This window comes from Rosa chinensis, chromosome 7 (genome assembly GCF_002994745.2).
Source record: "Rosa chinensis cultivar Old Blush chromosome 7, RchiOBHm-V2, whole genome shotgun sequence".
NCBI lineage: Eukaryota > Viridiplantae > Streptophyta > Magnoliopsida > Rosales > Rosaceae > Rosa > Rosa chinensis.
This window is the reverse complement of record NC_037094.1, coordinates 45,255,334-45,268,143: the sequence shown is the minus strand read 5'-3', so window position 1 is coordinate 45,268,143 and position 12,810 is coordinate 45,255,334. Positions and strand designations below refer to the sequence as shown.

Genomic DNA, 12,810 nt, shown 5'->3' with positions numbered 1-12,810 from the left:
TACAAGGAGAATCGGATTACACCGTGATGAAGATGAGATGGATGAAGTGATGATGTGGTCTCTTGAATTTCGAAAGCAATCTTCAAGGTGGAGGGTGGATGGTATGCACGGCTTGTCTTCTTCTTCCTTGGCCTTGCTTGCACTTCGTGGTTGCCCTAGAGGATGGAGAGGAGCACGGCTAAACTAGAGAGTTTTCTGAATTATTTCTCAAGTGTAGAACGTAAAAAAAATGGAACTAGGAACTCTTTGACGTTGAGAGAAGAGATGAATATATAGGGGACGGCTTCTAGGTCTTCAAGCCGTGTAAAACCCTAGAGAAACTCACGGCAATAGCTTGCCTTCTCCACATAATTTCCTCCAATGGTTTCGTGCCACATAAGCCCTATGAGGTGGTGCAACCAATCACAAAATTCCAATATGAATTTCCTAAATAATCTTGCCGAAATATATAGAGATATTTTCTTATTTCCTTCACCAATTTCGGCAACAATATATTTAGAGAATAAAGGGGGACGAACCTAGACTCCTTTGAGAGCTTTTTGTGTTCAACACATATTCTCTTTCCTTTAAAAGCTCCCTAAGAAATCTCCACGAAATCTCTCTTGAATTTCTGATTTTCCACACGGCAAAACCCTAGTTTCTCTCTTCATTATCCCTTGGCCGAATTCTCTAGGGTTTCTCTTTTATTTTGCACGGCAATTCCTTGTTTCTCTCTTGCTTGGACGGCTAGGAGTCTCTAGGGTTTATCTCTTGATTTATTTCCATAAAAATAACCCTAGAAAATCTCCTTTTAATTTCTGATTTTCTTGGACGCCACCTCCTTGTTTCTCTCTTGCAAATTCACGGCAACAACAACTTTAGTGCTAGGGTTTGCGTCACAAACCCTAGTTCCATGGGCTTTGGTGGGCTTTTATCCAATTAGCCGAAAATCCAACAAGTCTTGAGAGTTTTTGGGCCTCCATGCGTCACTTCTATGCCATGTCATCTTCCAACGTCACAACACTTTATTTTTCCATTTCTTTTTCATAGTAACGTTGGAAACTTCATTGGTGGGCTTTCCTCATTTTCGCAGGGTTTCCTGGTTGGACCAGGAAAACTTCTTTTCTTCATTTCTGCTCATTTCTGTGGCTCATTGTTCTTCATCTTTGCTCCCCTTGGTGATCGCAAGCTCCTCTTTCCATTTGTGAGTTCATTTCCACTTTCTAGCTCGGAGGTCCTGAAAATAGAAACTAGTAAGAAAAATAGAAACTTTCCTAAAATGAAAAATGGCAACTTTCCTAAACTGAAAATGGAAACTTTCTAAAAAATGAAAAATAGAAACTACAAAAATAGAAACTTTCTACAAATAGGAACTTTCCCAATCAAAGAATGGAAACTTTCCTAAACAGGGTTTTAATAAGGAAATGGCGCAGAAAATGTAGGGAAAAACAAGTAAAACGTCGCATTAAAATGCTCCTATCACAAATAACCGAAATTTTCATAGTTTGAAACATCTCTCACTAGTTTTGCATCAAATGGAGCTAGATAGGAGTCTTAAAATTTCGATTTGGTATCAAAACTACCAAACGCGTTGGTAACCAACCACATTCTCTACTCTTCCTCTCTTCTGCTTGATGTTTATTATGTTTATGGCTTTGATGTGTGTAACTATAGGTTGTGAGTAGAATAAATTCGGGGCTAGGGCTTTGTGTACGAACAATGTGCTTTGATGTAGTTTTGAGTATACTTTTGAATTTCTACATTGATAGCTTAATTTTCCCTTCATTTATGTCATTAGAAGTAAATGATCTATGTGTAATAATTTAAGATGAAACAGTAAATGCTGAATCGCTATATGTAGGAATGTATTAAGATACCAAATATTAAAAATAGAACAATAAGAACCAAATGGTTAATAATGTTAAGTAATTACTTGCTAAGTTTTGGTTCACTATATATAAGCATAAGATTTTGGAAGTGTAGAAGAAGTACTAGGAGAAAGAAGTGAAGAAATAAACTTGTAGGTTCATTTGGTGCAAGAAATGAATGGAATTTTGAACTATTTATAGAAGTAAAAATTTGAAAAGTTGTTGCAAAAATTTTGAACTATTGGTAAATAGAAATCTTGGTAAAAATTGATTGGATATTTATCTAAGTTTTCAGATTCGTAGGAAGAATATATATTAGAATGTTGCAAGAACAAAACAAATGCAGGTGCAGCATAGATGGCCAAGGCTTTTAAGAGTGTTAAGGATGACCAAGGTTTGAAACTTGATGATCACTATTTGGCTTTTCGATTGGAATTTTAGTCCAACTAATTATCAGTCATGTGGTAGGGTCATGAAGTTGGCTTAGCATGTGAGAAAAGGAGATGGATTCGGAAGTTTCCGGAAATAATTCAGAAATATCCCGATATTTCCCCAAATTTTAGAAAATTTTGAAAATCTCAGTTGAAAATCAATTGGTAGGCAAAGATAATATTGCCTCTTCAAAAAAATGATAATATCGGAGATATTTTAGTCATTGCTTTTTATTAATAATAATTATATCAAATTGATTGTTGTAGGCACAACTCTTTCAGTGGGTACATTGTACTACATGCTCCATCACCGACAATCGTCAATCAAAGAACAAGCTCTGGGAAAAAATTCATGCCGACTTCAAGGAAAATTGGTAAGGAAATCCCACCAATTCAAAGCCAACAAGCTCTACAATCCTATTGATGCAATTTGAAAGTCACAGTTAAAGTTTGGCATGACAGTTTGCAAAATGTTTGCAAGATATCATGATGCTTTGAAGAGTTGACAATTTAAATAAACGAGCACCGTCCTGTAGTATCGCAACACGAGATTGAAGGATATCAAAATGTCTCTCCACATATTTTCGGTTCCGCTTCTTGCTTTTTGGCAAATAATTTCTCTACAAAATCTCTTGAATATCCTATGAATTATGAATGTCTTATGATTACTTATGAACAATAAATTATGAACTATGAGTTTTTTTTATCACAAATTATTTAAGTATGTATATTATTACGTTTTTAGTTTATACTAATTAATGTAATCGGTCCATCTCAAAAGAGTTTAGTTTTCGGTAAATGGATGATCAAGCACTTTAAATTTTAGATTTACATGATCTGTTGAATTTAGAGTAACATATATGGCCTCACTCAGCTCATATTCTATGATTCTATCCCTCGACAAAATTAGAATGATTCCAATGTCACTTAACACAACTCGATCCAATACCACTTATGCATGACCAAGAAAAAGACAGAGTCCAATCCTATACCTCATTCTATGATTCTAATGGCACTTATCCCTTGACAAATTTAGAACGATTCTCACACAGCTCAATCCAATATCACTTAGGAATGACCGAGAAGAAGACATTAAAGTTTAACTCTATCTCTCTCAATGTAAGAGAAACCGTATTTTTTGTGCAACCCTAAGAAGACCATACTAGGGGGTTCAGTGCACCACTAGAAAGACTGAACCACCATATTTCTTGGCATGACAAGCCTACTGAGTTAATTAGGAAAAGGGATGAGGATGCCCGAAATCACGCAACGAAAGTATTGGCACTTGAGGGTGAAAAATAATACACACGAATTATGTCTACCAATACTTTTGCAATGACTTCGGAATAAAAGCAATGGTGGAAAAGAAGAAAGGTTGTGATTAAAGAAAAAGCAAGGGATGATGTCGGTAATAGTGTTAAAGACACAATGGTTTGAAGACACCCCATGATTTTTATTATTCTAAATAAAATGTTGCTAGTCTTAGCTTGTAATTTTCAATTTATGGAATAAAATTTTGACATTATGAAATAATGTTACTTTTATTAATGATAAAAGCATATCACACAATTTAGAAAAGAATTAATTAAAATTACAAAACACACTAAGAATGACAATACATTTTACCAATAATTTAAAACAACAAAGTTTAAAATCCACTTCGATCACTATTCATGAGATGCTAAATTCCAATTGTGCACAACTAAAGCATCTTGAAGAGTATTGTGGAGATAAGCCAAATGAAGTTGCTCTATATGGTTAATGAGTTGTGCAAGATTTTGTTCATCTCTTCCCACTGGCTGGAATGGTATATGATGTCCTTCCTCGTCTAAGGGATGATCATAAACGTTTGCCCCTTCCGAGTTTATGTTGTCAAATTTCGTTAGATACTATAAAGTCATCTTCAACATACTCATCCTCCACAATCATGTTGTGAAGAATTATGCAAGATATCATGATGCTTTGAAGAGTTGACAATTTAAACAAACAAGCACCACATGTAGTATCACAAAATGAGATTGAAGGATACCAAAACAGCTCTCCACATATTTCTAGTATGCTTCTTGCTTTTTGGAAAATAATTTCCCCACAAAACCCTTGGATTGAGAATTGTTTTGAAGAAATTCGTAAATTCCATCAGCTAGGTAGTATGGTTTGGAAAATTTTATGTCGTTAACCTTGAATGTCACTGGAGGAGAACTTCCAGAGATGACATGTTGGAACACTTTAGATTGTCCGAGCACGTTGATGTCATTTTGAGCTCTTGGAGTTCTGAAAAATACATGCCATATCCATGTGTCGTAGGACGTCACTGCCTCATGAATAATTGTTGAGCGACCTTTATGACTAGTGTAAAATCCGGCCCAGCCAATCGGACAATTTTTTCACTGTCAATCATGCCCGAAGGGCCACGCTTATCTCCTCTTTAGAGAAGCCTGTGGAGGTCTGCTAGTGTCAGAGTGCGAAGGTAGCACTTTAAGTAAAGAGTTTGTTTGATTTTGTTGGCAAAACTTCTTCAAAGATTCCAACATGGTATATTCCCCCATCCTGGTTATTTCGATATATTGATCGGCAGATGCACCATATGCAAGCATACGTAAGACACCAGTCATTTTCTGTTGGGGTAGGAATCCCATTTTGGCAGAGTAATCGGGTTTTTGTTGTCAGAACTTGTCGTGGTTGAAAAGACTCTCCATGATGCGATTAAAGACTGATATTCTCATTCCGCACCTCCTCCGAAATTCTACTTCATCGAAAATTGGACGTTTGATGAACTAATCCTCCATAAGACACTGGCCACGTGATCCCCTATGTCTTTCGACATTCTGAGCACGACCAGATCATGAACCACACTCTCTTAGTGGATAAGAAGAATCATGCTCCGTCAAATTTGCAACAAGCTGAGTGTATGTGGCTTGGATCCACTCAATGTCTTCTGTACTTTCTTGTTGCCTGTGCAACAACCAGTTGCTCAACACTTCCATTCGAAGGAGGAGGAATGTGGTGAAGAAGAGATTTTAGAAGAAATAGAGATGTAGAATGAGGTTATGTGAGTAGATGATGAAATATTGTAGTCTATTTGTTATTAATCATTGTACTGAAGTTATGAGACAAGACAAAGACAAAATCTGAATATTTAAGGACAAAAGCAAGTGGATCTGCTCATACAGGAACAACAAGAAGTGGTCCTGCTGCAAAGAGATGGTCCTGCTGTACATGCTACCTTGTTTGTCATTTTGGCAAAAATTTGGTTGCATGGGATTTATGCCATTTACAGATTTACTTGTGTAGTTTCTGGTAATTCCCTCAAGATTATTTTCGTGGCACCATGTAAAAAATGACATGTGCCAGTCACTAAGAAACTATGCGTTAGAGAGTTTTTTTATATTAATTATTATTATAATTTGTGTGCATCCACTCAAGTACCATTGATTAGATGCATCTCCACATTATCCCTCAATGAATGATATTACTGGCAAAACCATACATTTCGGAGCGCTTGTTTATCAGCCAAACCTACTAACAAATGTTAAGCTGTGTAACTGAAAAACCTACCTATAAGGATCTAAGCAACTGTTTTAACTTGAGGGTGATTCAATGTTGGATTATGGCATAATGCAGTGAAGGAGCTAGAAATGACCAAATCCACTACAATATGCACAATTTCTGTTAAATGAAACAAAATACTCCTTGCTGCTCCTTGGTGCGTGACATCAAAACCGACTGTGTGCAACTCAATCCGATTGACCAGCATAGACATATAAAGATAACCTCCTTTTCTGAAGAGCCAAATTTGGGGTATGGTACTTTTCTGAAAATCAGATCGTTCTTGTGTGCAGACTCGTCGAACTGAGTTGCCTTACTTTGAATCTTGAACATCACACAAGTGCAGCAAAAGCTATTACTTTCAAGCATATATGACTATATGAGCCGCGCAAGCGAATAGAGTACTGAAAGCAGTGTTCTTTGACCATAAAGTCACCAAGAAATCTTTAAGAAGGCCATGGTGGAGAATAATCACCGACTGGGCTTAGCTTCAGAAATCATATTTTAGTGTTTACTATACGGAATACGGTTTTGCCATGTTAAGCACTGAACATCTCAATTCCATAAGACATCGGACATATCCTAATGATTCATTTAACAAATTGGCCAACATAAAACACCATCTCCAGATAAATTATGTCTACAAAACTTATCAGAAGCTTCTAAATTGTGAGTTACAAACTGCAATCAAATCTGACTCCTCTTAAATTTGAGGCCACCTGATCTATTCTGACTTTCTGAGCAACTAATCTTTGCAAAATTGGGTATTAGGAGTTATATGTGGTACATGAAGTTCAAGGCTCGCCCAACACCAAAGAACTTTGGGATTTCTTCAGAATCATCACGAAAAACAGGCCGGATTCTCACTCTTTTGGTTTTCTTGCCACCAATGCAATTGGCCCTTCACCTTCTATGATCCTTCCAGCTCCGTAATTGTTGGCCTCTTCATATGGTTTGGGCACACAAGCAGGTCCCCATATTCAATGTATAATAATGGAGGATATCATTAGTCAATTCGAAGAAGCAACTACGTTTGAAGAAGCAACTGCCTGCAAGATATAAATATTTCAATACTGACTCAATCTAACAGATGTCTATAAATACTGACAAGTCATACAAAATGTCACAGTAGAGTATATTTCAAACAAGAGGCATGCATGAAACAGTTTCTTGAAAGAAGTATATAAAGTTGGCTAATGTAATGCCACATTCTCTTGCTCAATTTCTTTTTCAATGCTTCGGGAGAAGGAAAATAAAAAAAATAAAAAAAGGCAGGCATATACATCAGAAGCATGGGGAAAGACCAGTGAAGGAGGTTTGAGAGCAAAAACGAAAAACAAAGAAAAGGGAAAAAAAAAATTAGCATCGGTTGTGGGGTTAATTTGGGTTATAGCCTTCGACTACAAAGGCTGCAAGTTGTAGGCAACTCCCTCGTTAAAATGCTGCACTGGCAATATGTAAGTTCATTTCAATAGAAAACCAAAAGGAGGTTTTGGACACACGTCTTTTTAACTCTTACTATTAGTGGTATCTAACTAATTAAAAAACTACATTGCAGTCTAGTGAAATTACTCTTGCTCGAAGAGGGAGATCCGTCTAGGGGAATTACTCTACCTCGTAGAGGGAGATCCCAAGGAAAAGAAGTTTCACTAGACTGCAAGAGCTTGACAAGACTTAATACAACTCATGGAGAATGTTTTACCTTGGAGAAAAAAGAAGGGGGAAGGAAGAAAAGAGATAATCAAAGTAGACTCCAAATAATGATAATTAAAAGGGGAAAAAAGAAGATGCGAATCCATAAAAAAAGGAAAAGTTGAATTATGACATCTATCACTGTTTAAGTAGTCAGACCGAGCAAAGTTACGATATTAAACTATTATGTCTTCAACATACTTTGTTTGACTTATGTTCCGCTCATGTGACAAAGTGCAACCAAGTGTTAAGAAACATCACATAAGTATGGGCCTATTAACAGTCACAGGACTCCAAGAGCCTCAGGACCTTATCTAGTAAAGTCAAAAACAAATATTGCTATATTAAGTCTGAAAACTGCAACCTAGAAAATGGCATGCTCACCACTTTGATAACACTACATATTCAACCTCAACACCTAGAATTATCCAAAAAAAAACCTTAAATAAATCACCTAGAAGGGTAAAACCTATACTGGTCATCCTCCAACAACCAAAAAATAAATAATAATAATAAAAATAAAACAATAAAAAAAAAATAACACAAAATCGGTTCACATACCCAAATTTCAACTATAACCACATGCAACGATGTAAGTCTATAAAGAAACAGAAGTGAATGCCTCAATAAGGGGATCAACTAAACAAGTGCAAACAGATGACATTACGTAAATAAAAAGAAAAGAACATCAAGAAGGTAATCTGAAATACATCATGCAATATGGCATTAATGCCATTATTACTACACTTCCTAGTCAGCTTGTTTAAATGTCAATTTTCTGCGACCCAATTTTCAAACTAACCTAGTAACATGCTAACCACTAAACAGAAAAGAAAAACGTACATACCCACTCCATTCAGGCAGAGGATTCCATGCTGATTAAAGCATATCAGACTTGGCAGATGGAAGGCTCTTTCTGACAACATGTTTGTTCTACACAATGCAACACCAGCATCATTGTTATTCTGGTTGAAGATATAAATCTATCAAGAGAAGAATGGAGAAGCATATTAACCTTATATTGCAAAAATGATTGCAGAAAACTATAATAAAAGTATAGGCGCTATCCCATGGAATAGTACTAAATATAGAAGGAAAATTTTTGAAGGAGATCACACTGGACTCAATAAAGATGAAGAGAAAATGTGAGAAAATCCTACCCGAAGCAGCATTATGTGGTACGATTCCTAACTAAATGAATGCAAAGATCAACCAACACTAGCAAGAAAGAGTGACTACAACAATGATACTGATGAAGCAATACAAACATTTTTTATAACTATACAACCCACACGGAGAAGGCAAACTCAGTCAAATACCACTTCAAAATTAAAAACCTGAGCCTGGAGATAATAAGAAACTTATTGGAGAGATTTCAAGTGTTTTAGAAGGCACTTTAAGCTTATGGGATTTGAACTGTTTTATGAGGCAACTTTTTCTTCTGTTATTCAGGAAAGCACTTGTGGATAAGTTTTCCTCATGCACAGTGCATCAATTTAAAGAATCTAGTTTGCCTCCCACTAAAGAAATATAAAGAGAATACTTGGTCTTAAATCCAGAGTTGCCTGGCCCTAAATCAAATTTCTCAGATGGAATTAGAGTAAAAACACAGGGTACAGATATAAACCGCCAACATAATTAGGAGGCAACGAATGAAATCTAAGAAACCAACATTTACACCAAATCCTGAATTGAATTGACCCTGAATTAAATTGAAAAACAGAAAGATTTATACCAAATACTTAGTTTGAACCCAAACACAGAAACTGTTTTTCTAATTAAGAAGTGAGGGAAAAGAAACCTGGTTTTCAGTTGAAACGGTTGTTAGCTATCAGAGAAATGAATGCAGGTTTAGAAGTTAATTCTCGAATTATAGCTGCCAGGTCCTAACTGGTCCTAACTGGTATAACAAGAACTATTCTTGTTGAATCAGTGTTACAAGGAGGGGCCTCAGCTTAGAGGGTTCGTCCTTGAAAAGGGAGTATAATTCAAGCATGTCATCTCTACACTGATTCTGCTATAGCTAGTTAGTGTTGTAAGGGAGAAGTTTCCCTTCTTACTGGGGTGATCAACCCTTTCTAAAGGAAATCAGAAGATATGAAGCTACCAGTTTTGCAGGTGGAACCCTTGGTCAAAAATCAGACAACACATGAATTTGGGATTTCATCACTAAAAAGATAAAATCACCCCCACAAAATGAAAAAGAAAAACAGTTGATGCAACTACACTTTGTTGTGGTGCAAGAAAAAAAAGGTTTTACCTGTCACCTCATATGAACTCAGTACACTGACATGACTTTCCCATTTGGTTACAGCTTCTTCATGAAATCTGCAATGCTGTCAGCAGCTGCAGACATATTCTTCAGTTTGACTTCATCCCAAAGCAAACGACATGTCTTATATCTAGGCTTCATCTCTTGAGCAATCATCTCTTTGAACAGACTGTAAGCCCACTCACATTTACCTGCTCTGCATAGACCGTGAATTAGAAGTGTATATGTTGAGAGATCAAGACTGAGATGATGTCCATTGACCATGTCATTCACTAACTCATTCAAACAATTGTCTGTTTTGCCAGTTTTGAAGCACATTTTAAGCAACGGATAGTATGTCTGAACATCAGGCTTACAGAGCCCTGAACTTTCCATCTTCCGGAGGATTTTCAAGGCTTCCTCCTCCTGAGCATTATTGCAAAACATGGCAATCATCGTATTGTAAGTTGATGTATTATGAGGAACCTCATTCTCAGGCATCTCAACCTCAAAAACATGAATAGCTTCACGTACTCGTCCAGCTCTTCCTAGTGTGTGGATCAGTGAGTTGTAGAACAGGGTATCAGGTTTACATCCAGCTGATTTCATTCTCTCATATAATTGCATAGCTTCCTCGAATTCCTCAGACTTTGCAAGATAACACATAACAGTGGTGAAAGTGACAACATTTGGAGGGCAGCCTTGAGCTTCCATTTCATCAAACAGTTCATAGACCTTACCAAAGTTGTACTTGTGGCAATAAAAGAGGATAATGGTTGAGTAGCTAATGGCACAGGGGCGACAGCCATGACCCTTCATTTCTTGGATTGTCCAGTGTGCCTCATCAACCCGATTGACCTTGCACCAGCCGTGAATGAAAATGTTAAACGTATGAGCATTTGGGGAGATGTGTGATTTTAGTTCTAAAAAGATATCGCGGGTGACCTCAACTTTGTTCTCTTTGCAGAGTGTGTCAAGCAACAAGTTCATTGATTCTGTGTTCTTGTCTAATCCAAATCTTCCTAACCCATCAAATATCCTCACAGCATCCTCCCATTTCCCCGCACCAGCGAATCTTCTCATAACCTTACCTACAGTGTTGAGTGTTACCAGACGATCCTGATGCATTCTTTCTAACAAATGCATGGTCTGATCCATCTGCCTCATTTTACCCAAAACGTCAATGATCACATCATACGCATCTGGGGGGAGTTTATAGCCAGGTCGTGACTCGGCCCATCTAAACACACCCAGTGCCGACTTCCAATCATTCTTAAATCGATGGAACAATTGATGAACAAGGACATGTGTGAGCTGAATGCTATTACATGCTTGATCATGTGAAAGAGACAAAAGTACTTGATCATCAGTACTTCCAACAGGAACTGTAGATATGATAATGTCAAGGTCTGATAGTCTTGTAGGGTCTTCCAATCTCTGCGACGACCCCAGTGGAGAAGACAAAGCAGATGAGCAGCTTTGAAAGGAGGTATGGAAAAATGCAGAAGAGTTTGAAGTAGTGGGTAGGAAGCGGACCCTTTTAAAGCATTTGTGAACACGAAGGATCATGAAGATGTCCAAGGAAATTACAAGATTGACTGCACACAGTAAACAAGGCCTCACTCAGCTTGTATACTAAGGAATACAAAACTGGGGAAGAAGAAAGAAATATAATTTAGCTTGAATATAGAAACAAGAAAATGGTACTAAAAAGAGAAAACGAATACAGTTCAAAGTGTACCAGTACTCCAGTAGTCAATCAAACACAGAAGAGAGCAAAAAATAAATGATATCCCCCAACAAAATGAATGCAAAACAGGAAGTCTGATTTTGAAGAATCAATACAAACAGAAGTCCCATATTAATATTATAGAGAGAGTGAATTCAAGGAAGCACCCAGAAATCACTAGTGTGTATCAGAGTATTGCATAGAGAGCAAATATTACCTGATCGAGAGGGTAGCGACCAAGGATATGCCTCTCAACTCACACACACAAGGCCCAGAGAGAGAGAGAGAGAGAGAGAAGAGACCTGAGTACAACTGAGAGCTAAAGGTTGAGAGACAAACTGTGCCTGGCTGCGCCAATTTTTTTTTTTTTTTTTTATTTAGCTTCATTCTTTCTAGATTAAAGTATTTACGAAATGACTTTATTACCCTCCGATGATAATATATAGTTATATACACACACACACAGGGTGCTAATGTCTTGAGAAATGGTATTTGTCTGGGCAATTGACCCTAGCTAGTGTTATTAACCAAGATATGTTGGTTTAAGACTCGTGGGATGGTAGTAATTGGGATGCAACATTACTTCATGATTTCCTTGCCTAGCCATATGTATATATATGTATACCCATTAACTAGATCACTTTCAAAAGTGCCTACTCCAGCACCAGCTCTTTCAAGTTTGAAATGGATTGCCGTGTAACTCAATGCCTTGATGCTCTTTCAAAGACTCGGATCAGAATAACCATCCCTACCATTGAGATGTTAAGTTGGATAACATCATACTCAATGTTGATGGATCCAGGGGTTTTGATTACAAGGATTTATGCACAATGCTAGTCAACTGGTCACCTGCTAATACGGACATATATCGCACTCAAAGCAAGCCTTTAGGGCAACTGCAGATAACTAACTGATGGCACTTTTTGAGACGTTTCACTTGAATCGTACTCTCATCCAAAACTTGGTGGCACACACTTGGGCAAAGAGATCACTTTGCAATTTAGGTCAAACAACGCAGCAAAATAGCATTTCGTGTAATGATGCTCCCCCAGCAAGCTTTATATCAATGGGGCTTTGATAATTCATTGTCTAAGATCCCAAGTTTTGTAAATTCATTTCAATTTCAAAAGAAAACAAAATGGAGGTTTTGGATAAATGTCTGTTTAACTCTCAATACTACTGGTATCCAACTAATTAAAAAAAAAAAAACCTAGACTGCAGGAGCTTGACATGAATTTAAACCAAGATAGATTACAAATAATGAAAATTTAAACCAAAAATGAAAAGAGTAAAACAGGAATCAACCAAATAAAA

The 12,810-nt window shown here is 37.0% G+C and overlaps 1 protein-coding gene across 5 annotated transcripts; it reads right to left on the bottom strand.

Moving 5' to 3' along the window:
* Nucleotides 1–6,454: 6,454 nt before the first annotated feature.
* On the bottom strand, nucleotides 6,455–11,848 carry LOC112180509 (pentatricopeptide repeat-containing protein At3g04130, mitochondrial). 5 transcript variants are annotated; one of them, XM_040512079.1, is made up of 5 exons: nucleotides 11,714–11,830; nucleotides 11,509–11,591; nucleotides 9,777–11,365; nucleotides 8,364–8,449; nucleotides 6,455–6,873 (listed from the first exon to the last, which is right to left on the bottom strand). In XM_040512079.1, exon 3 carries the CDS (start codon nucleotides 11,334–11,336, stop codon nucleotides 9,825–9,827), a length of 1,512 nt encoding a protein of 503 aa, XP_040368013.1. In that variant the 5' UTR covers nucleotides 11,337–11,365; nucleotides 11,509–11,591; nucleotides 11,714–11,830; the 3' UTR covers nucleotides 6,455–6,873; nucleotides 8,364–8,449; nucleotides 9,777–9,824. The 5 variants fall into 5 exon arrangements, with proteins under 5 accessions (XP_040368013.1, XP_040368011.1, XP_040368010.1 ...); XM_040512077.1 differs by lacking the exon at nucleotides 11,509–11,591 and having other exon boundaries at nucleotides 8,364–8,499; nucleotides 11,714–11,848; XM_040512076.1 differs by lacking the exon at nucleotides 11,509–11,591 and having other exon boundaries at nucleotides 11,714–11,848.
* Nucleotides 11,849–12,810: the final 962 nt, after the last annotated feature.